At 42.9% G+C, this 24,389-nt stretch overlaps 3 protein-coding genes across 3 annotated transcripts; 1 reads left to right on the forward strand and 2 right to left on the reverse strand.

Annotated features, from left to right (window-relative positions):
• The first annotated feature begins 52 nt into the window (after nt 1-52).
• LOC309865296 (histone H4) lies at nt 53-439 on the forward strand. The gene has a single exon (XM_082731563.1). It carries the CDS (start codon nt 65-67, stop codon nt 374-376), a length of 312 nt encoding a protein of 103 aa, XP_082587689.1. The 5' UTR covers nt 53-64; the 3' UTR covers nt 377-439.
• On the reverse strand, nt 58-3,711 carry H1-6 (H1.6 linker histone, cluster member). Its single transcript, XM_082731529.1, has one exon. The coding sequence runs from the start codon at nt 3,226-3,228 to the stop codon at nt 2,590-2,592; it is 639 nt and encodes a 212-aa protein (XP_082587655.1). The 5' UTR covers nt 3,229-3,711; the 3' UTR covers nt 58-2,589.
• A 6,538-nt stretch (nt 3,712-10,249) lies between these two features.
• Nucleotides 10,250-24,176, reverse strand: LOC309865285 (histone H2B type 1-C/E/F/G/I). Its single transcript, XM_082731545.1, has 2 exons — nt 23,739-24,176; nt 10,250-10,480 (listed from the first exon to the last, which is right to left on the reverse strand). The coding sequence occupies exon 1, from the start codon at nt 24,126-24,128 to the stop codon at nt 23,748-23,750; it is 381 nt and encodes a 126-aa protein (XP_082587671.1). The 5' UTR covers nt 24,129-24,176; the 3' UTR covers nt 10,250-10,480; nt 23,739-23,747.
• Nucleotides 24,177-24,389: the final 213 nt, after the last annotated feature.

Raw genomic sequence — 24,389 nt, forward strand, 5'->3', positions numbered from 1 at the left:
CAGGTCCGCAAAAATGCTATTTAAAGGGCTGCGTGAAGACGGCGTTGTCAGTTCAGCGACAATCATGTCTGGTCGCGGCAAGGGTGGGAAAGGCCTAGGCAAAGGGGGCGCCAAGCGCCACCGCAAGGTGCTGCGCGACAACATCCAGGGCATCACCAAGCCCGCCATCCGGCGGCTGGCCCGGCGCGGCGGCGTCAAGCGCATCTCCGGCCTCATCTACGAGGAGACCCGCGGGGTGCTCAAGGTGTTCCTGGAGAACGTGATCCGCGACGCCGTCACCTACACGGAGCACGCCAAGCGCAAGACGGTCACGGCCATGGACGTGGTCTACGCGCTCAAGCGCCAGGGCCGCACCCTCTACGGCTTCGGGGGCTGAGCGCACGCAAACCCTCCCACCATACTTCAAACACAAAGGCCCTTTTCAGGGCCGCCCACAAAATCCTTTAAAGGGCTGTTAATGCTAAGTAGGTCTAATTTGGGGTAAAGTCCAGTGACGGTTGCTAAGCATAAAACTCCGGAAGGCTTAGTTGGTAGTCGTTTGCGGAGTGCTGTTGTCTAAGGTTATGGGGCGCTTATACCATAGTAACGGGGTCGCATGACTTAAATGATGAAGTGCTGGCAATTAAGTGTTTTCAGGACAGAAATACGTGTATTTTACACAATCGTGAGCGCCCCGACGAAGGCCCTTCATGTAAGTGCAGAGGCGGAAGACCCCAACGCACAAAGCTCTCCGGTCACACCAGCCGCGTCTTTGTAAATGAAGGTCCTCTGGGGACAAGTTCTGATTGGATGATACTCGCTGTGGTGCGGCACAGTTGCAGAGGGTGGGATTTCAGCACCATTTTCCTGTTTGCTGGAAAAGGTTTAATGCTGGACCCGGAAGTGGAGGAAGAACCCTGGTTGGTTAACTTTGTTTTTAACCCGATGTATGCCAGGAGCTAAAAAAGGTGCGAGGAACAAAGGCGCGCAGGATGGCGGGGTCAGCTCTAGACGGATTCGAGCAGTGCCCCGCACCTGCCGGCTACCAGGCGGAGGTCTGGGGTCCGTCCGCTGCTGGGCGCGGCAGTCGGACGGGGGACTCACGGCCTTCCCCGGTACGTGAAGCATATTCCTGTGCCGCTTTTCCAACCTGAAACTGACCGCCAGGTCCAAGCAAGACACAGGCTGTGGCTGATTCTATACAACTTTAAACCATTATGTGTATTCGTTTTCCCTTATATAGAAGATTGTCAGAGGCCTAATTGCATGGACTAGTTTAGAAAGGCAAGGCCCTAAAGAGTTGTAATTCAAGCTTGCACATGAAAGAATGCGTTACGTAGTTTTTGCATGGGTCTTTGTTCAAGGTTGCTCCAAATACCAAGGCCCAAAATAAGATTAACAGTATGAATTTAACATATATAGTAACCTTTAAGAATGCCAAATCCCAAATTAAGCGAAAGCTGAAAAACTAATTTTGCTTAAAGTGAGAGAGGTCTTCACTCAGACCCTGACAATTTCCAAGTTTCTGAGATGTAGTTCAGTTTGGACCCTAAAAACTGTAGCCCCAGTATTTACGTAAAGGTTTAGTATTTTTCAGCCTGTGGAACACAATCTGGACAAGCCTATCCACTAGTCATAAAACAGAATTACAATTATGTTGGACTAATTGTATTAACAAACCAATTTCTTTAATGTGACAATACAGTACTTTGGAAATGATATATGGTATTTCAGTATTTTTTTAAAAAAGATATTATTTGACAGAGATCACAAGTAGGCAGAGAGGCAGGCAGAGAGGGGAAAGCAGGCTCCCTGCTGAGCAGAAAGCCCAATGGGGCTAGGACCCTGAGATCATGACCTGGGCCTAAGGCAGAGGCTTAACCCAGAGCCACCCAGGTGCCCCTCAATATTCTTTCAACTGTAAATTGAAGGTACTTGATATTTCTATTTTTAAATGTTAAACCCAAGGCACCTGACTGGCCGAGTTGGTTAAGTATCTGACTCTTGATTTTGGCTCAGGTCATGACCTCAGGGTCTTGGGATGGAGCCCCCAGGTCAGCTTCCTGCTCAGCAAGGAGCCTGTTTCTCCCTCTCCACAGTCTTCAAAAAGTAAATGGAAAAGCTCCACAAAGATTCAAAACTCCAATCCAAATCTTGTTACAATTCCAATATATTGGCCCACAGAAAGCTGTGGATCATGAGTTCTGTAAACCTCTTTACAACAGTACCATCTAACAAGGTCAACTGGAATGCAAGCCCTTGGAAAGTCAGCTACATTCCTGCAGAGCAGAGCTGATCTCTGATCCAACCTCAACCTATGCCTTTCCAGAGAAACATGGCGGCTACACAAGGCCATGTGCCCTATTTAACTCTGCTGTGCAACCTACTTTTGGACGAGGCTACAGGATTTCCAAATACGGATAAACCTTTCTTTCTAGATCGGTACTTTCTCTGACCGGACCCCACTTCCTACAATAGAACTCACTTAACAAACCAATACACAGTTACACAATTAAAAGCTACTAGAAGTTTTCAGTGTCACGCCGTTTTGTAAGTACTTGGGGTGGCTCTTAAAAGAGCCTTTGGGTTCACAACAGAGCTTCTTTTGGCTTATTTCTTGGACGCCACTTTCCTCGCGTTAGTTTTCTGCTGGCTCAGCTTGGGCTTCCCGGCCTTCGGCTTCTCTGCTCTGGCCTTCCCCGGGCTCTTTCGTGCTTGCTTGCCCTTGGCCCCCAAGGCTTTCCTGCCGCTTCTGGCCGCTTTCTGCGCTGCCGTTGCCCGGGGCTTCTTGGACTTCTTGTTGGTCTTGGCACCTTTCGGGGACTTCGAATCCTTGGATAAAACCAGCTTCTTCGCCTTGGCGGAGGATGGCCTTTTGACTTTGCTCTTGGTGGGCTCAGGAAGTGCCTTCTTGCTGAGCTTGAAGGAGCCCGAGGCGCCGGTGCCCTTGGTCTGCACCAGGGTGCCCTTGCTCACCAGGCTCTTGAGGCCCAGCTTGATGCGGCTGTTGTTCTTCTCCACGTCGTAGCCGGCGGCCGCCAGCGCCTTCTTGAGCGCCGCCAGGGACATGCCAGCTCGCTCCTGGGACACCGACAGCGCCTCCGTGATCAGCTTGGACACGGAGAGGCTCGGGGCCTTGCGACTAGCGCCTGGTTGGCCCCCCGGCTTCTTCCCCCTCTTCTTAACTGGAGGATTCTCCATTGAAACCAAGGCAGTGTCAGCTGTGGCTGCGGGAGCCGTCTCAGACATGGCACGAAGACAAGCTGAGGGCGACCACCGATGAGCACAAAATGCCGCGCGGCCTCCAGGCCTTATATAGGGCAGGGCGTGCTGTGATTGGTGCGTCACCCGGGCATCGCCCCGCCCCTCGAGGGAGGAGCTTTTGTGTTTGTTTTACCCCCAAAAAGTTGGATCACGCACAAATCCTCCTAGCAGAATCGTCCATCTTTCACTGCTGGGTCATCTGCGGAGACCCAGATTTCACGTGCCTTTTAAGTTTTTCATGAAAAACGACCCTGAATGCCAAAACTGTTAGATAAAGCCCTCGATTTTCGGGAAAATTCAAGGAGAAGGGAATAACTTCCTCTTTCCTTGTAAATTTAAAAGGCATTTTGAACAAGAGGTTTACTTCAGCTCTTCTGAATGGTTTTCTAAACGGTTGGCTTCCAATCGATGGAAAAAATAAATTATTCACACATTGATTTTTATTGGAAATTATTTATGTATGCGAAGGAAGTAACACATCTCTTGAATGTCTCACGGCGTGCTTAGGAGATGCTTATAGAATTGTCTAAAAAATCTTAGAGTACGACTTTATTTGGGTAAACACAATCTAATGAACCATAATCTCCAAGGCATGTGGGTTGTTTGTGACTTAAACCAGTCTTAGGTCCCTGTGGCTTGATGGAGTGAGTAAAGTCACCTAACATGTGATATCTGTGTCCCCCAATCAGGTCACCTCCGTGAGCCGTGTCCTCAACTGAATTTTGCTTCTCGTTTCATTAGGCCAAACCATACCCCCACCCAAACCCCGGTCTACCTCCGAAATGCCAGGTACACACAAAGAGAAAAAGATAGAGTCCCTACTCCCAATTAACTTGAAAATGGGAGTCAGAAAGTGGGGAGCATAACCCCAGATCTCGAGCAGGACTGGGCTGGCCTGTGTGCCTGCAAAGCTGTGGGAGAGGAGTTACCGGGATAGGGTCTGGGATGCTTTTTTAGGCTTTTCCTCGGACTTGCCTTCCCAAGAGGTCCAGATGGGAATTTGTTTATCAAGGCCAGACCTTTCAGAAGGATGTTGAGAGAGGAGGGCAGTATGGCTGAAGCACAGGCTTCAGCAGAGAAAAACCCCAAAAAGACCATCTTGTGGAGATCCCCCATAACCAATCCCCCATGCCTGCATGAGAAGTTTGTTATTCTGCAGGCTGGGGAACGACCTGAAGTTTTTAAGGACAGGATTTGTGTATTGTTCTTGTAGCTGTCTTGGTTTTAGAATTTTCCCATAAAAAACAATTATTAGAAAGGGCTCAGAGGTTGGTAGTCTGTTGCAATAGTCTTAGAAAAGACAAGGGCTTCACCTAAGGAGATAGTATGGGAATGGAGAGTCTACGTTTGATATATTTCTGAAGCAGAAATCAAATGAGGAGACTTTCCAACTTCTGGTTGCAAAGTGGAGTAGCAAATTCTCTGCCTCTCTCTGTGTCAGGGGCACATGCTTACACACTCACCTGAAAATACACACACACATTCAGAAAACAATACCAACTTAAGTGCTTGCTTTCTGATGCATTCCAATCTATTTCATTCTTTTAATGCTTGTTGCAAACTACGGGATTGATTTCACAACACACTAAGGCACTAATGTGACCCTCGATTTGAAAAATCTTTCTTCTAAGGGCGATTACGGGTGCATCTCACTGAGGACCCTAGATTTTAACATGTGTTTGGTTTTTCTGACCCTGTGTGACCCTTGAGTACTTGTGCTTAGGCGTCAGGTTGTGAAGTGGCTTGAACCTTATAATTCTAGGTTGACAGAACATATCATTCTATTGCTTTAAAAGTAATAAAGAATTGGAGAATTTAAAAAATTCTTACGTTCCATAATATAAGATCCAGAGAAAGAACCATGATTCATTCTTTGTATTGGAAATCAAAAAGCTACCACACACACAAACACACACACACAGTGCTTACTACTGTGTTAGTCATCATCCCAAGTTTTTCCCCTTCAAAAAATGAAAACGTATAGAAACTAATTTGGTTGTTAAGGAACTGAGTGACAGAAAAGTCATAAAGCTCACCCAGGGTCTAAGAGCTAGGAAACAGGAGGCTGGCTTCAAAAGGTTCTAGCTAGTTACGGACATCACTGATGATGGATCATTTTTTTTCTTCCTCTTTATATGTTACAACTACTGTCCATGTAATTACATTTTTATAGCATTTTTTTGTGAGGCCATACTGTAATTTTATTTTGGCAAATTTTCTGTCGTGAGAAAGTCAACCTTCTGAAATTTCATGAGGGAAATAATACTGCCATAAACACTTCCTTAAGATCAACTTTTACTGGCCTCTTTAACTTCTACATAGTAAAACAAGGGAGGCAGTAGCAAGGAAACTAAATGCTTTCTTTAAAAAAATATAATAAATTTATTCTGTCATGATAGGGAAAGTGTACAGCCCATTTTTAATATTAATTTAACATTCTAGTCTGTTGGGATTTTTTTTGTTTATTTATTCATTTTTTTTTTTTTTTTTTTTTTTTTTTTAGTAATCTTACACCCAACATTGGGCTCAAACTCATGACCCTGAGATCAAGAGTCACATGCTCAGAGCTGAGATTTGAGGTGGGTGTTACGCTGACCTCCAGAGCCTCTTATTCGCCTTTCTTGTTTTCTCTGAGCAAACACTTGGAGGTACTTAGTCTGGCTATGTGACCTGAGGACACCTTTTTTTTTCTGGACAACTGTAATCTCTTTGGTCCAGGTGTTGCAGGATTTTTCCCCATCAGTGCCCACAGTTCTTGGTCACACCACTTTGAAGAATGAAGAGGTAGACCAGACAGACAGAGTGCTGGGCAGCAAAGAAGGTTTATTGAGTGAGAGCAAAGTGATAGTACAAAGCTCCCAAGGAGGGAGGGGGCCTGAAGGGGTTGCCCTGTAGTCTGTTGTTTAAAAAAAGGTGTTTATATTTCTCCATGTATGTGTGTGTGAATAAAATAAAAGCATCTACTGATTTTCAGTATGCTCAGTGAGATCAGCAGAATTTCACTTACCAAAATGTCTACCCAACATGCTTCTTAGATTTTCCTAGTATCTAGGATTTAGACCTACCTTTCAAAACTGTTAGCCTTTTTCATGTTTCTTCTTTTTTCAATAGGTATATTTGAACTTTGTTTCAAAGATAGTTTCATCTATCTTTAACAAACATTAGTTCACATTTGACTCCACCTCTTTTTCAACTGATCTCTTCATGTTTGAATCATTCTATTTGCTTGTTCTTCTATTGAGGAATTATTTTGTTTGCTTGTGAACAGTTCCATGGTTTGTAAAAGTTGTCTCTAAAATCATCAAGTATTAAAGATCAAGTGCAGGTCTGATGTTGTTCTAGGGCTGAGGGACATTAAAATGACAGTTTTTAAATTAAGAAATAAGTCTTACTTGGTCTCCAAACTAAAGAAATCACCACTTTCCTTATTCGGAGGTAACATTTAAATATATGCAATAACAACAATAATTTGGTGCTGAAATCAATGCCCAAAACAATAATCTTCCCAGGGTTTCAAGATGGAGAGATCTCTCAGAGAGAGGGTGGCAGGAAAGAAGTCCTCAGTTGAGTGAGATGGACCTGAATGACTTGTTCAGCTTGTTTCTGCCCCTCCTTATGAAACAGCACACCTTCCGAAGGAGTTCTAAAAGCATCTCAGAGGAAAGAGGACCAAAATCACCAAAGGCTAAGTAGAAAGCACTGGAAGCATTTGCCCTCTAAGAGAAATGATTTGCATAATTAGAAACCCACTGGAGGAGCCATTCAGGTAACTTATTTCTGTTTTCCCTGACATTCCCACCTGGCTTATTAGCTATTTATATGGAAACTAAGATACTACTGGTATTATGCTGTTTCTTAATTTGTGACTGCCACGAATAATGCTAACAACATAGACTTCTATGCAAAACCTTTCCATGGATGTAAATGAGCCAGTTTTCCAAAGTAAGGAGACACAAGCATTAAGACTTGGTGTGAATTTTCTGTTGCACTTTAATACAGAATATGGAGTCACTAGAAAAAAAGCAAGAAGTCTATTTTTTTTTTTTTTAACTAAGTAGACTTAGATGGCACATGTCTATATGTCTATTTCCCCTTGATCTTATCCCTTCTTCCAGTCTGGAGAAGAGATTCGCCCTCCCGAGGAGATAAAGAGGAACATGAGGTGGAAAATGACATGGAGGATGAAAATTGCACGATTAAGAGCACAGGATGCTAGAAGAAACCTGTACACTTGGGCAGCCTTGGCTGCTCCCCACCACCCGTGACAAAGCAGCCAAGCTCTCCTGCTAACTGGGAAGAGCAAATCTCTTTCTAGCTAACTAACTACATACAGATTTCTGTGAAATGCAGCTCAGTGCATTCCTGAGTCAGTGGATAATACCCTCCCATGAACATGCCAAGTTCATAGACCTGGGATATTGGTCTACCAGGCATGCTACTGAATCCTTCCACAGGAGTGCCTGGTGTGTGGGCAGAGCTTATCTGTGCAGTTGAGCTGAATGGGAGGATGGACACATAGTCCATCTAATTTCCAACTGTAACTCCAATGTTTCCTTTGTTTTCTTTTTAAGATTTCATTTATTTATTTGGCCTACAGAGATCACAAGTAGGCAGAGAGGCAGGCAGAGAGAGAGGGGGAAGCAGAGGCCCCACTGAGCAGAGAGCCCGACGCGGGGCTCGATCCCAGGACCCTGAGATCATGACCTGAGCCGGAGGCAGAGATTTACCTCACTGAGCCACCCAGGAGCCGCTTGTTTTTATTTTTTAATAAACATATTAGGGGATCCTGGGTGGCTCAGTCATTTAAGCACCCGACTTTGATTTTGGCTCTGATGATGATCTCAGGGTCATGAGGTCAAGCCCCCAATGGGGCTCCAAACTCAGTGCGGAGTCTGCTTGAGACTTTCCCTCCATCTCCTTCTGCCCCCTACCCACCCCCCCAAATAAATAAATAAATCTTTAAAAAATATTTTTTAAAAATAAAGAAACATTTTCCGTTATATATCTTTCCACTTAATTTACCTGTCTGACTAGGACCACTCTGAGATCCCACTTCAAGTAACGTATCACCCTCAATCAATGCTGTAAGGATATCATTAGGCTTTATGTCACTTCCCACTGGGTGGGCAAAAATGGTTTTGCCCATGATATGCATTTTAGTTTTGTAAGAATTTCAACATTTTTCATGAGGGAGCAGTCAAAGCCTATTTATTTAAGATTAAACATTCACCTTCTGGTGACAAGTCTCAGTCTAATACTGGTTGTGGGAACATGTGGCCCTCAGCCCTCCAAGGCTATTGTCCCTGTGTGCAATGGAGGAGCTCTGGCCTTAGAATAAGGACACCTGGGTGAGCTTCCAAACCTTGCCTGTTTCTGACTCTTGTGATTGGGGCCACATAGCACTTTATTTCTCCCAGTCTTATTCACTTTCCTGTTTTTGTTTTTTGTTTGTTTGTTTTGTTTTGTTTTGTTTTGTTTATTTTTCAGTGTTCCACGATTCATTGCTATTCATGTTCCTTGTCTGTAAGTCACAGCGAAGACAGTCTTAGTCTGCTCAAGCTAGCGGAAAAAAGTACTATCGATGGGGTGGCCTAAACAATAGAAATTTATCTCCTCGTAGCTCTGGAGACTTGAAATCTGAGATCAGAGGGCCAGCATGGTCAAATTCTGGTGAGAGCTCTATATGGCTGTCTTCTGGCTCTGACCTTGAATGCTCTTTCTGTGCTGCGTGGGTACCGGAACTGTCTTTCCCTCTCGCTCTTCTTACAAGCCCACCGATCTAATTCGAGGAGGACCTCACTTTTATAACTCCTTAAGCCTCAAATACCTCCTAAAGCCCATCTCCAGATAGAGTCACACTGGGAGTTAGGGCTTCAATGTATGAATTCTGGAGGGAGAGAATGCAATTCTCATTAGACACCTCTCTCATGGAGTCGTTGGGAGGCTGGTAAGGAGCAGTGTTGGTATAAAAGTAGGTTTGGTTCCACACACAGTCAAATGCAGTTTATTATTCCAGCACTGTCCCAGGCAGAGGAATCCCTGCTAAATACTAGTTTTCAGTCTTAACCTAAGAGCCTACTTATTCTGCATATGGTGCCTTCTGCAGATTGATTGTGACCATGGGCCACGGTTCATTTCTTATGGGATCATGGCTAATGAAACCATGGGGGAGAGGTCCCAAGAGGGAAATGACATTTCAAAAAAATTTGACGGGGGCCTGTCAGGTTAACAATGCTTTAAGGCATTGTAAATATGCATGCAGTAAAACAGGGATTTTCATAAAATGTTGGGATATAAATGGGCATGTTCCTTCTGGATGGCGGTTTGGCAATGTCTGTATCAGGAGCCTTGCAAGAGGTGGTGACCTAGTGATTTAGTATTTCTACTTCTAGAAGTCTATCTTAAAGAGATAATCACAGGGGCGCCTGGGTGGCTCAGTGGATTAAGCCTCTGACTTCGGCTCAGGTCATGATCTCAGGGTGCTGGGATCGTGTCCTGCCTCGGGCTCTCTGCTCAGTGGGGAGCCTGCTTCCCTCTCTCTCTTTCTGCCTGCCTCTCTGCCTACTTATGATCTATCTCTGTCAAATAAATAAATAAAAATCTTTTTTTAAAAAAGAGAGATAATTACATATTTAAACAAAGATGTGTGATCTGTTAAATCTCGAATGCATAAAAATGAAACAGGCGTTGCAGGGACATGTGACTCTTGATCTCAGGGTCATGAGTTCAAGCCCCCACGCTGGATATAGAGATTATTTTAATAACCGGGAAAAAAAATTTTCTTAAATGGACCTCAATCTAAATAGCTAATAGCAGAGGACTGTTTATCTAAGTAATGATACAGCCACTAAATACTGTTTCTATGCATATCACCTAGAAAACTGTATATGTAGATCTATGGCATGATACCTAAACATGCTTCATATATGCATTATATGTGTATCCTATGTATCTACATTCATCTATACGTATCTGTCATATACATATTAAAAGGAGATACTAAGAGTTATTTTAATTCTTTATATATTTTTCTTTTTACAAAATTCTACAATAAGCATTTAATATTTTTATACTCAGAAAATAATATTTTAGCCAGGTTCTTACAGATCCTTCTGTGATTGTTAAAAATCTTTGCATTAATATTCTTATAGCATCACTTGTTGTTTTACGTATGAGATGGAACGGTGTCTAGCAGTGGCTGGTGGTGGTAAAGATGTCTAAAACCCATCTGCTCCTCCTGTGAAAAGAGAGAGATTGATCAATTCATTTCTATAATTCATCAGATCCCTGATATTGTACTTGAACTCTGAGAACAACAGCAATAATGAGGATGGTTAATTTCACTGGGAGCTTGTTCTGCTCCCGGCGGTGTTCTAAGCACTTTATAGATACCAACACACTTGATCTTGCGGCAACCTTATGAGATACCTCTGGTCCTTCTCTCTGCTGTGTAGATGAGAAAATGAAGGTTGAGTTTCTCCAGTGACACAGTGAGATGGTGAATCTCTGTAGGAAGTTCACACCCTCTAGCACTGGAGTCTATGTAAACTCTTAAACAAAGGATGAATATGGTCCAGCCAGTGTCCTTTACATTTGAGTTAAGTTTTTTTTTTTTTTTTTTAAGATTTTATTTATTTACTTGAGAGACAGAGATAGAGAGAGTGTGTGTGTGCACAGAGCAGGGAGAGAGGGAGAGAGAAGGACAAACAGAGTCCCCATTGGGCAGGAAGCCCCACTCAGGAACTCAAATCCAAGACCCTGGGATCATGACATGAGTTGAAGGCAGACACTTAATCGACTGAGCAATCCAGACGCCCCTGAGCTAAGTCTTGAAGGGCAAGTAGGACGTCAGGTTAGAGCTTTTCACAAAGGAGACGCAGTGACAAAGGCCAGGTCATGGACACTGTCTAAGGTGAGGTGCTTGGGGTGGGCCACAGCTCGAACTGCCTGTGAGGGGCGAGGAAGTTCCTTATATAACCACAGTTAGAGTTCAAGCCTGTTATTCCCACATGGAACAGCTGAAACTGTGCCCAGAAGCCACCCTTCTCCCAGCTGTTCATCCCTTTGGGCAGCTAACAGATGAGGTCATCCCCCATGAGCTTTTAAATAAGTCAGATGAAACATATCTGATGGAAATGTACACAAATAAAGGCTTAGTCTACTTCTGGGGTGTTCTGAAATGCACTTTTCCTCCTCCTCTTGTCAAGCAAGCAAAGGCAAACCTGATTTTATCCCCTGCAGGTGTCCACATCCCATGCAGGAAAAGGTACAGAGTTTGCTTATTAGGGAATTCTCTTTTATATGTCTGGACTGAAGTGTTCCTTGGGCAGGGAGATACGGGTTCCTGTGGCAAGTGTTTGCATGCCTGGCTAATCTCAGGACCTATGATTATAACCCATGCGTGAAACAGCTAACACCCCAGTGATCATTTGGCTTCCCAAAGACAAAGATTTGTGCATCCTGCTTTGTTTGTACTTCTAGAAGTGCAATTGCCATCATATTCAGGTAGGTTCAAAGCAGAGCCTGCTGGTTGTGGGGGTGCGGGCTGGAGGAAACAGTCCTCTCCCTTTAGCTGGCGAGGGGCAGTCTCCCCCACAAATGACGACTCAAGATGTGACCCCTGATGTTCGCATAGGGAGTTTAGCAGACTTACTGTCGCTTCAAATGTAGTGCTCTTAACAACGACGCATGCCACGGGTTGTCTTAGTCCCCGTGGAAAAGGCCCCCAATTTAAAACCTATGCTAGAGGAAACCACGGCTCTCCCTTTGGGGGCTCACGCTCACACATGACCTCACAAGCTCACGCTCGAATGAAGACACTGATGAGGGTAGCAGAGAACGAACGACAGATACTGGGACAGATATTCCGCATTTGCAGAAGCTGTTGGTTTCCCCTCGTTCCTTCATTCCAGGCTCATCTTCAAGGGCTTAGGCCCTCTCCACTTTCCTCCCGCTAACACATTATCGTTGGGGAATTCACTGAGTTAATAGAGTACACATTTAGAATGTTCCTGGCACACAGTTCCTGCCACCCCAGGGTTAGCAACTATTGTGATAGTGTTTTAATTCATGAAAATATAAATATTACATTTACTGCCACCCCTGACCTGCCTTTCACTGCTGTACTAGGTGACTCCCCAGAGTGTTTCTTCCTTTCTTGCATCCTATATAATTATATATGATAACTACCATTTGTGATCTGTCTTCTCCAGCCGAGATGAAAGGTCCAAGATGGCAGTGAGTTGTCCCTTTTCAAGGGGACAGTTGCTGAAGCTGGAGCAACGGAGCCAGGGAATAGTCCTTCAGAGCTGGGGCAGAAAAGGAAGACTTCCCCTCCATATGCCACCCCAAGACTCTGTCCTCATCCTTTCTGTGCCGGACATTGTCATTGGCTGGTGAAAAGCCACTGTGGGGCTTGAAGGGACAGAAGGGACAGAGGAAGTGGGTCGGGGGTGGAGGAGAGGGCAGGGAAAGGGAAGCGGATCTAGAGGCTCATGAGAGCTTCCTTGCTCTGCCTCCATCAGCTCCTCTGTCCGCTGGCCGGATGTGGAGGCTCCAGCAGAGTATCTCTAAGACCCGAGAGTCTGCGAGGCACAAGCTGGAAGGAGTCGTCCCTGAAAGACATGGAGCCACGCCCCATCCCCTTGCGGCGGCGCATCATATGACATTTTGTAACAGATTGAGGACCTTCTGTCTTGGCTCACCATTAAGTTTTGGGGCTCTGCTCCATAAAAGAGAAAGTATCACAGACCTTGCTTTGACTTGAGGCTTGTCTAGTGAAACAGACTCAACACTGCCCTTCACAGTAGCGCCTTGACCCTAGATCCGGTCTCCTAGACAATGATTAGCAACTGTCAGAGCTCCCGCCCCACACGCCGGCTCCGCTCACACTGGGGCCGCCTGCTCAGAATTTCATTCCCGGGCTCATCATCGCGGTCCTTCCTCGTCGTCCTCACCTATGTGCCAGGCCCAGTCGCAGCCCCTGGGGATCAACCCAGAGCCCAGAGCCTATTGGACATGACAGCTAGGCAAGTAGTAAGAATTAATTGCAAACAGAGCAAGACGTACACTGAACGATTGGGAGGGCTGGTCCGAGGGGAGGCGAGGGGCAGGAGGGTGTCTATAGGATGATGAGGAGAAATTTTCAAGGCAGGAAGGAGAGGGAAAGAATCAAAAGATGGAGGTCCAGCATATGCGTGGGGCGGGGAACCAGAAGGCAGGATGTGTGCAAATCTGCTGTGATCCAGATCATAAAAAAACGGGGGGAGAAGGATGTTCCAGACACTGGGTAAGGACAGCACCTGCCAAAGTGTGTTTCATGGATTTGGAGAATCCTGAAGGCAAGATAAGTAGCTCCTTCAACCCCATTCCAGACCAGCCATGACATCCTAGTTCACACGCTAGCAAGACAGAGGTCCCATCACCCCCTCCCCTCATTTCCAGTTGATTAAAATTTCTGATCATTTTAGGACATGAAAAAAACAGTGTGCTATTACAACGATGGGTAGCTGTCATTATACATGTGTCCAAACCCAGAGAATGTACGACACCAAGAGTGAAATGGCAAATGGCAAACTATGGTCTTCGCATGATTGCGATGGGATGGGTCATTGTAGGTTCATCCTTGGGGAAACAGAAGTACCATTCTAGTGAGTGGTGTTGCTAATGTGGGAGGCTCTGCATGTGTGGGGATGATGGTACATGGGAAGTCTTTACCTCCTTCTCAATTTTGTTGTACACCATGTATATTTTAGACTGTAGGGGGAAAAATGCCCAATTCACTCAGGCATATTTATGTCTAGAACTGACTGGGCCAAACTCTGTCTCTGAACTTTAGAGCGGGGCTGGATCCCATGACTCATGAGATCACAGCCTGAGCCAAAACCAAGCATCCGTTGCTTAACCAACTGAGCCACCCAGGCGCCCCAGTCAGCATTCTTTTTATATCAAATCACTTGTGAAATTTCCATGACTTAAGGAAAACTGGTTCTTAACCAAGATCTTCAATCATCAGCTGCTCTAGGGGCTAAGGGTCGAAGGAAGGTTATAAATAAAATTTGGCAAATATCAGCAGACCCTGAGAACGTACCACGTACATGTCACTCTACAAAGTGCTTTCTATGCATCAAAGATCTCCGATCTTGACCAACATCTAGAAGGTACGTGTTATTACCATCATCCTCAAGACACAAATGAGAACACTGAATCACACAGAGAGGAAATGTGGGTCAAACTTGGAGGTTCCATCTCTAGAGACCACAATTTTTTCCTCAGGGAGTCATCTCACTGGCATGATACTGTTCCTGGGACAAGTATTTTGTATTCATGGTTTCATTTAATCCTCACCCCATTTTCATGGGTAAGTAATTATGACCACTTTACAGGCTCAGAGTGGTGGGTTTGTTAAACAGTAACTCAAAGACATTTAGCTAATTATTAGCACACTGTTTTCTTATGTACAGGTGTGCCAAGCAATAGGAAAATTTAATCCAACAAAGTCCAAAAAAGGTGATTATCTAACAGAGGGGAGAAAAAGCCCACAGAATAAGAACGAGATGTCATGTTTGTGCATTATTTTTAGTATAGACAATCTGTTCTAATGTAGACTAACAAGCCCTTTAAAGAAAACAATTTGTGATTCTTTAGAAACTCTCCAGTTCCTAAACTCTGGGAGCATGTGACAGGCTGTCTCTGCATAATACATTCTTCCAACCCTCAGTCAGCATGTCCGTCCTATGTTGGCCATATCTTCACCCCTTCCGTCATTAGACTTTCTCAACTCCCCCACATTGGTCAAAAAACTTGTGAGGGCAATCACAAATATAATAAGAAGAATCTGAAGTCCATATAGTCTCCAAGTACTTATTTGACATGTCTTATGTAGAAGAATAGTTCTCAAAGATCATTTTGATGTATTTTAGTTAAACAAGTATCATTTTTCCTAATTATTGTTTCAATTGTAATTTGAGCTATGGTCAGAAATAAACCATGTAGCAACCCTTCTTGTTTAGGAATTTTTAGTCAAGGTGTAGAGGTCTAGGCTCTGAAGAATTTATTTTATTTCATTTCACTTCATTTTATTTCATTTCACTTCATTTTATTTCATTTCATTTCATTTAATACTGGAGAAGACGAAATCCAAAATCTAATCATTGGAAAGACTGATAATGGAGAAAAAGACAAAAGAGCAACACAGAAGGAAAAAGAAGGAATGATATTCTACTCTAGTTCTCATCTTGATCCGTCGAACCTTAGGAGAAAGATTCCTACTTCCAGAATTCTGGAGAACTTTCAATGAGTCTCAAGATTGTATTTCCAAAGAGAATGTGTATCAAAGTGGTGAGATTCTAAAAATGTGTTTGCAGTGAGAAGCAAATATTCATCTGTCCTGGAATGTAAAAGCAATATTTTTAGTTGAAAGGACTGGAAATGGCCTTTCCATCGTTGCTACGAAGTTGACTTTTCTTTTCTTTTTTAGACTACCACATATAGGGCCTCATTTGGATGCGTCTGGAGTCTTGGAAGATTGACTACCCTACGTTCTCCTACAAATGGACCTTGAGAGCTTGTTTGGAGGTTCCAAGAGGGAGCACAACTACTCCTATACCCTTGACCAGAGAATGGTCCTCCTCTATCCACGAATCATTCTCCTTCATGGAGCACACAGCTTCCAGGAGGGATGCACATGGAACAGTGAGGGAGGAAGGGGACACCCGCCAACCAGCCAGATCAGCCAGATCAACCCTGGGGATCAGTGCAAGTGACAGATGTCACAATTCGATCACCCTCACATCCTATAGCTGACACTTCTTGAAGTCTTTAATCATATAATTTACAGAAGTGTGTCTGGTGACAGCTTCCCACAAATGTAGCTTCCATTTGTTCAATTATGCTAGTGTGGGGAACAGTTATTGATAATATCTGATAATACCAGAAGGCCCTAAAGCAAAACGTGTCAAAAACCACGTCCCATGGATCTTTTGGTACAATTTCAAATGATGAGAAGTTACGAGAATCTTTAGGTAGGGACACATTATCATGATTATTAGAATAAGGAGTAAAATACGGGCACTGTAAATTTAAGTTATTTTGGGCAAATTTTAGAGTGTCTTGTATTATCCTCTTAACAGGTAGCAGATGATACAGACTGACATGATCTGTCCAATAAGAATACTTTTGTACAGATTTTTGAAAGTATTTTACCTATGATCTCAGTTCTATCATTTACAAGTAGTAAAGGTATTACCAGGTGGGGAAAAAAAAAACCCTGTTTTAACAATAGCATGAAATTGATTTGTTCATGTGGTTCTTGAGGTATGGTTTGAAGCCCTGCCTCAGCTTTATAGTTTTGAAATTCACACTAATTACAGATAACACAAGGGTCAATCACTTGTCCAGTCTTTGGGCTAATCAATGTATTTGTAAAATTTGAACTGGTTGGTGTTAATCACTGGAGTTATTTTTATTTACATGATTATAAAGTCTGGAGATGGCTGAGCCACAGAAGCGGTATGAGAGATTTGTGGTAGTCAATTTTTATCGAAGGGCTGGCTATACTTGATTTTATTTTTAGAAATCAGACTAGACAATTGGTATAGTGCTAATGGTGAGGAATCCTTGAAAGGCTCTTTTTTGCATTGCAATTTTGGTATTTTCTTTAGCATTAGGTTTAATTTTAACTACTCAATTTTACTTTGGTTGCTTTTCCTGAGTACTTACCCATCCCCAGCTCCCGCCCCAATATTGACTGAGCCGTCTGCACAAGTTAGAAATCCCGTTTGTTTTCATACAAGTGAAAGCAAATGAACAACCGCCAGATATATCTATTTTAAGTAAATATGTCAACTCTTGAGCTGTGAGCGAAGTACCATTCTCAGATCTGACCTGTAGACTGAGTTATTGGTTACAGAGAATAAAGTGAAAACATAACGGTAAAATCTACTTGGATTATTCTTCAGGGACAATTAATTACCAAATAATATGGCAAGGTTTTAATTAGGGAGGAACGTCAGACAAACTGGCTAAAACAAGCTTAGTGTGAGAAGAGTTGTTAAAAAGTTATGGGATTTAATTTGCAACATGGTGGATGGAACTAGAGAGTTTTATGCTGAGCGACATAAGTCAATCAGAGAAAGACAATTATCATATGATTTCACTCATATGTGGAATTTAAGAAACAAAACAGAGGATCAAAGGGGAAGAGAGGAAAAAAATGAAACAAGACGAAACCAGAGAGGGAGATAAGCCACAAGAGACTCTTAATTACAGGAAACAAACTGAGGGTTGCTGGAGGGGAAGGGGCTGTGTGTGGGGGTGACTGGGTGATGGACATTAGGGAGGGCACGTGATGGGTTGAGTACCAGGTGTTATATAAGACTGATGAATCACTGACCTCTCCCTCTGAAACGAATAATACATTATATGTTAATTAATTGAATTTCATTTTTTTTAAGTTATAGGATTTACTCTTATCAGAAGGAAGTTGGAAAGCTGGATTTAGATTGGAAAATTTAAGAATTACATAAAAAGCAGACTGTACCGTGATTTGACAATCAATATTTGAAAAATATGAAATATAGCTGATAAATTTAATCATTCCTCCTTTCCTTAGATTGTGGGAATAAATTGTTGGCTCGCCATGGCTATCAAGGAAGGCCCAGGAATATTTTTTGGTATAAAAGATATCTTAACGGTTTCATTATTTTGTACTTAGACCTGAATCTAGGATATGATAAAAAAATATGTCAGTGGGATACCTGGGTGGCTCAGTTGGTTGGACAACTACCTTCGGCTCAGGTCATGATCCCGGAGTCCCGGGATCGAGTTCCGCATCGGTCTCCCAGCTCCCCGGGGAGTCTGCTTCTCTCTCTGACCTTCTCCTCGCTCATGCTCTCTCTCACTGCCTCTCTCAAATAAATAAATAAAATATTTAAAAAACTATGTCAGAGAAAGCTGGTTATTATATTAATATGTAAACATAAATCATAGCTATATAAAAACAAGAAAATGGTTGCAGTCATATTTTAGAGTGAAATGTAAAACATCATAAAGAGATCACAGCAAATTCTTTGAGGTGAGGTCAAGCACTTGTTAGAAATGATTTCAAGGGGCGCCTGGGTGGCTCAGTGGGTTAAAGCCTCTGCCTTCAGCTCAGGTCATGATCCCGGGGTCCTGGATACTAGAGTGCTGGGGTCCTGGAATCGAGTCCCGCATCGGGCTTTCTGCTCAGCAGGGAGCCTGATTCCCCCTCTCTCTCTGTCTGCCTCACTGTCTACTTGTGATCTCTTTCTCTGTCAAAAAAATAAATAAAATCTTAAAAAAAAAAATGAAGAAGAAGAAATGATTTCAAGCTTGGCAAGGCACAAAAATATATCAAAAGTTCCATGTGAATCTTGAATTTTTCTCTTCCTAAGAGTGTTTTTTGTTTTTTAACCAATCCCAGTAAGCCATTCTGAGCTTATGTTTAGATATACACAAACCAACCTCAGATAAACAAAATGATAAATTCATAGAACGATATATTCAAAGCCTATGACTTTACTTGTAAAGAATATTTAATCAGCATCAAGAAGATAACACATATTAAACTGAATTTACTACATTAACAAACTGTAACAACTTCCTAATAAATGAACAGACTAAACATAGCCACTGTCTTGTATGTATATCTGTGTTTCTCTGAAGTTATAATAATTAACAGGATCAGAACTGTATGTGTTAACAACAGCCCTTAAAAGAAGCAGGAGATTTGTTCCCTCATTGGCCTGAGGAAACTGGGAGCAATACCAGTCTGCCCAGGGCCTCTAGGCCAAGCGCACTCATTACATTTGCTTCCACAGATTTAAAGTGGCAAAACCAAACCTATCTAATTCCGTTCTCCTAAGACATCTACATGTTCTCTAACTTGTTTATCTAGCATCATTCTAAACTGTGTAAAAATATGAGCCTTGCATAGGTCAAATTTTTTTAGGGATGCATATTTTGCACCCTCTGATTTAGAAATTGTCTAGGTATCTGAAGATTGGGCATTAATGTACTCAATTGAATAGTCATCAAAATTCTCAGGTTTATCTATAGATTATGAATTCACCATTTAAGCTGACGCACTGAGCTTTTGTGATTGGATGCAATGTTATAAACATCAGCTGTTTTAAAAATGATACGATCTGGGGCACCTGGGTGGCTCAGTGAGTTAAGCCTCTGCCTACAGCTTAGGTCATGACCTCAGGGTCCTGAGATAGAGCTCCGCATCAGGCTCTCTGCTCAGTGGGGACCCTGCTTCCCCCTCTCTGCTTGCTGCTCTGCTTACTTGTGATCGCTCTCTATTTGAAATAAATTTTAAAAACCTTAAAAAAAAAAAAAAACCTCCATATGGGGCACCTGGGTGGCCCAGTGGGTTAAGCCTCTGCCTTTGGCTCAGGTCACGATCTCAGTGTCCTGGGATCGAGCCCCGCATCGAGCTCTCTGCTCGGCGGGGAGCCTACTTCCCTCTCTCTTTCTCTGCCTGCCTCTCTGCATACTTGTGGTCTTTGTCTGTCCAATAAATAAATAAAATCTTAAAAAAAAAAAAACCCTACATATCATGAACTAAAAAATTTAAGTTGTTCAAAAATAATAGAGATGTTCTCTTTTGTTTCTAAGCCTATAATCTGTTAACTAAAGCCACTAATTAAATTCACAGTTAAACTTTCTTGTTTTCTCTGAGTTACAATTTAAAGAGGAAATACATTTAAAACGTCAAGTGAAGTTTTATTTTGATGTGAGGTTCTCTTTCTTTTCTTTTAGTTTTTATTTAAATTCTGGTTAATTAGCATACGTGTTATATTAGTTTCAGGTATGTAATATAGAGACTCAACACTTCCCTATATCACCCAGTGCTCATCACAGCCCATGCCCTTCTTAATCCCCATCACCTATTTAACCCAGTCCCCTGCCCACCTCCCCTCTGGTAACCATCTGTTTGTTCTCTAGAGTTAAGAGGTTTTCCTCTCTGTTTTTCACCTATGATTCTTTGTTTTGTTTCTTAAATTCCACCTATGGGTGAAATCTATGATAACTGTCTTTCCCTGACTGACCTATATCACTTAGCTTGATACTCTCTAGCTCCTAGTTTCTTTTGCTTTAAGTTGTGTTTTTTAGTCTTTATATAAGCCATTTAAAATTTAAGTTTGCCTTATAAGTTATTAATTTCCTGATGAGGTAGAGTGGACAACTTGCTCAAAATTGTTTGTATTCATAAAACAAAATATTCTCAATCATTGTGCAAGTTAGAGGAGCTAATTGTGAAACCGTAATAAAATCTAAAGGAGGTAAAACTGATGTGGGAAACAAAAGCAGAAGAAAAATTATTAAATTGCTTTACTTTCTATAGCCCATTGACAGGTCCTTGAAGCAGACAGTGACATTCCTCTAGGGACTCAGCTGCCTAAATGTTGACATTTTGCTAAGGGCAAAAGGCTATCCTAGCTGGACACCCAGGACCCTGTAAGCTTATGTTAACATGTGAAAATTCTTTTGGAAACCTCCTTTATATCTACCCCCAAGGTACATGTTGGCAAACATCCCCCAAGCTTATGGCCCACTGATATAATTCTGAAGGGTCTCCTGACTCAGGTCCTATTAGACCCTAATAAATGACCTTTTCCTAGCAATAGCGAGACCCTTTGAGGTCCTGGAAAACTTGCTTCCAAAATTCCTTAGAGACTTACGCTACTCCCAACCCCCTCCCAACTTGAAAGTATATAATGAGCTACTCCTCATGACCCCATTGCTGCTCTTTCTGCCCACGGGTCCTGTCCCCGGGTCCTGTCCCCGTGCTTTCATAAAATCCCCTTTTTGCACCAAAGATGTTTTAAGAATTATCTCTTGGCTGTCAGCTTCGAACCATAACATCTTTCCTACAACAAAACCAGGGCCACAGATTTGTTGATCAGTTAAGAGGGAAAAAGAAGAAGAAGGAGGAGGAGGAGGAGGAGGAGGAGAATAATTAAAAAAAAATGTAACTGGGCTCCCAGGTAGCTCAGTTGGTTAAGTGTCTGCCTTCAGCTTGGGTCATAATCCCAGGATCCTGGGATCGAGTTCTACGTGGTGCTTCTTGTGCCTCTTGCTCAGCGGGACGTCTGCTTCTCTCTCTGCCCTCCCTCCTGCTCATGCTCTCTCTTTCACGCTCTCTCTCTCAAATAAATAAATAAAAATCTTTAAAAGGAAAAAAAAAAAAAAGAAACAAATGTAATTAAGAACAGAGATCTCTAAGCAAACACCATTGTTGAGAATATAAGTAAATTCTCTGATACCCTTCTAAGTTTTGTAGGAAATTCTTCTTACTTTCCAGAGCCCTAGCTCTTACAACAAACACATTAAGATTTAGTAACTATTAATGTCTGTTTTGTAAGAGTACTGGAAGCCTTCTTTTTGTCTGACTCAGTAATCTGATTTATAACACCATGTTTCTTCTCTCTTTTTTCTACTCTTACTTACACAGCCAGAAGGGACAATTCCTTGGAATTATTGGATCATTCACTTTAGAGGCTTCTGCAGAGCAAGGGACAGGCTTCTGCAAGCTGGAAATTTGGTTAACTGGTTTTCTTTCTTGTCATTAGTCTCCTGTAAAGCCTAACCACTCAAAGTCAAAGTTATTACAGTTTGCCCTTTTTTACTTGTATTATCTTTGAGGCAGGAATCCTGTTTTTGCAGATGCTGACAACTATTTGGATACATAATGTGTAAACAAAAGAAAAGACCACTTTGAAAGGAGGAAAGGGACTCATCTTTAATTTCAGGAATCCACAGCATGTAAACACAAAACACCAAACCCAATGGATCACATTAAAGGACAGAAAGAAAAATACCAACTTCCAGTTTATATGTTCTCAAATGTCAGAGAATATCAGAATCCCCAGACAAACACAAACAACACAGAAAAGATTAACAAGTACCCTAGAGTTCAGACTGCCTGTCCTCTGCCACCAATAATCACTTCATGATCTGACATAAAACCACTAATGTGTAACCGATCGACAGAGTGCACTCAGAATAAGAGCCAAAATAAGAAACAAATTTAGGCAGGAACACATTTCAGCACGCAGTAGCAGAAGGCAGATAAGCATAAAACTCAAACTGCCCAGGGTTGGACAAGAACCTTCTCCAGGTCGCACATTTCTATTGATTCCTTGGCAGGACTTAAGTAAACAATGTCTTGGTAAAACTTTAGAAATAAATTATCAAGTTGTTAATGATTAGCCCGCCCTTCACTTGTATAGAAAGGGGAACAAGCTACAGGATTACTCCATCCAACACGGGCAAATCAGAATTTATATAAGAGACAAAGGGAAGAAGGAAAACAAAAATAAAAACAAAAACAAACCAAAGACCTTGTAATCACCTGGGTAACAGTGAACCTGCACATTTTTGGGGTAGCCTGTAGGTGGCAGTCTGAATTGGACCATCAGTCCTTGAGCAGATTCACTAGACACATAGAAAAAAAAATCCAATTTCAGTTGTTGAAGGATTCTGGAAGCCTTAGTTTGGCTGAGGAGCTAGTATGACTAACATCTGGAACTGTCGTTTTTGCACTTCGACCTTAACTATGTCAAAACGCTTCCAAGTTAGGCAACCAGAGCTGTGCTCCAATGCAAGCCTGTCTAAGGCCAGGCAGGCCTTTAATATTCTTCCCAAGTATTAATTAAAACTGCAGGTATAAGATCATGAGGCCCTTATGTTAAGTAACTTGGTAGTCTACATCATGTTTCATCTAAAATTGTACAAGTCTGTGTTCTTTTGTAACAGAATCTATTCCCTGTGTTTTCCCATGTTTTTTAATGGAAAAAGGCAAATTTCACCGCAAAGTACTGAAATGTGTTCCAGAACCTGGAGAAGACAAATGGAGAAGAGTGCTTCTTTCACCTAAAAATCTTTGCCTGGAGCAAAGCTCATGAGTAAAGAGATTAAACTGTAACTTCCTAGGCTGCACTATTTGCTAAAGTAAAGTTCTCTAATGGGAGATTTTGAGTATGCCAAGTTCAAAAGCGTCTTTCCTACCCATTCACCTCCAAACTTCGCCACTAGTACTTACCTACCTTTAGTTCAGCCGCCCTTGGAAACAACCAAGTTATCCAGCAACTTTGAGCAGGTCTAATGAAGCCATGGATCCATCCTGACTGTTTAACATAAGCCACCTTTTAAGATCAGATCTCCGTGCTCAAATGAATTAGACCAATTATGGCAGAATTTGAGAATGGGAGACTCAGAACAGCATGGGTTTTCACGAAGAGGGCCCCCGAGAGCATGGAATAAGAATCCTATTAACTTTCGCTTCGTATTGTCTTACACCCTTAAGAAAGACTAGTAATTCCTTCTCTGGTAATGATTTTCTAGTTAAGGTAGAATACTTTGTCCCAAGCCCCTCATGCACAATTCTGTGTTGGATTACAGCTCTCTTAGTGGAAATGTGGGTGGCTCTGAAAAGAGCCTTTGGGGTTGGAGGACAGGACGCTTACTTGGCAAGCTCACTTGGAGCTGGTGTACTTGGTGACGGCCTTGGTGCCCTCGGACACGGCGTGCTTGGCCAGCTCCCCGGGCAGCAGCAGGCGCACGGCCGTCTGGATCTCCCTGGACGTGATGGTCGAGCGCTTGTTGTAGTGCGCCAGGCGGGACGCCTCGCCCGCGATGCGCTCGAAGATGTCGTTGACGAACGAGTTCATGATGCCCATGGCCTTGGACGAGATGCCGGTGTCGGGGTGCACCTGCTTCAGCACCTTGTACACGTACACCGAGTAGCTCTCCTTGCGGCTGCGCTTGCGCTTCTTGCCGTCCTTCTTCTGCGCCTTGGTCACCGCCTTCTTGGAGCCCTTCTTCGGGGCCGGAGCGGACTTGGCTGGCTCAGGCATTTTGAAACCTCAGAAAGGCCGAAGTGAAGTGAAAGTAGGAAGCGAATCTGTGCTACTTATAGGGCTTTTATGCTAATGAGGGATGCAGACAGAGCCTTAGTTCATTGGAAGACAAGCAGCGAGGCTGTCATCCATGGGCAGAACTATGCAAATGAGGTATGGAAATAAAGCTTTTCTATTGGCTACTTGACTGAGTCTTGTTACCATCCAATCAGACAACCGGACTTACTCCCCAGGAAATGCCTATAAAAGCAGCGGTGT

The sequence above is a fragment of the Mustela nivalis genome (assembly GCF_964662115.1).
Source record: "Mustela nivalis genome assembly, chromosome: 5".
NCBI classification, from domain to species: Eukaryota; Metazoa; Chordata; class Mammalia; order Carnivora; family Mustelidae; genus Mustela; species Mustela nivalis.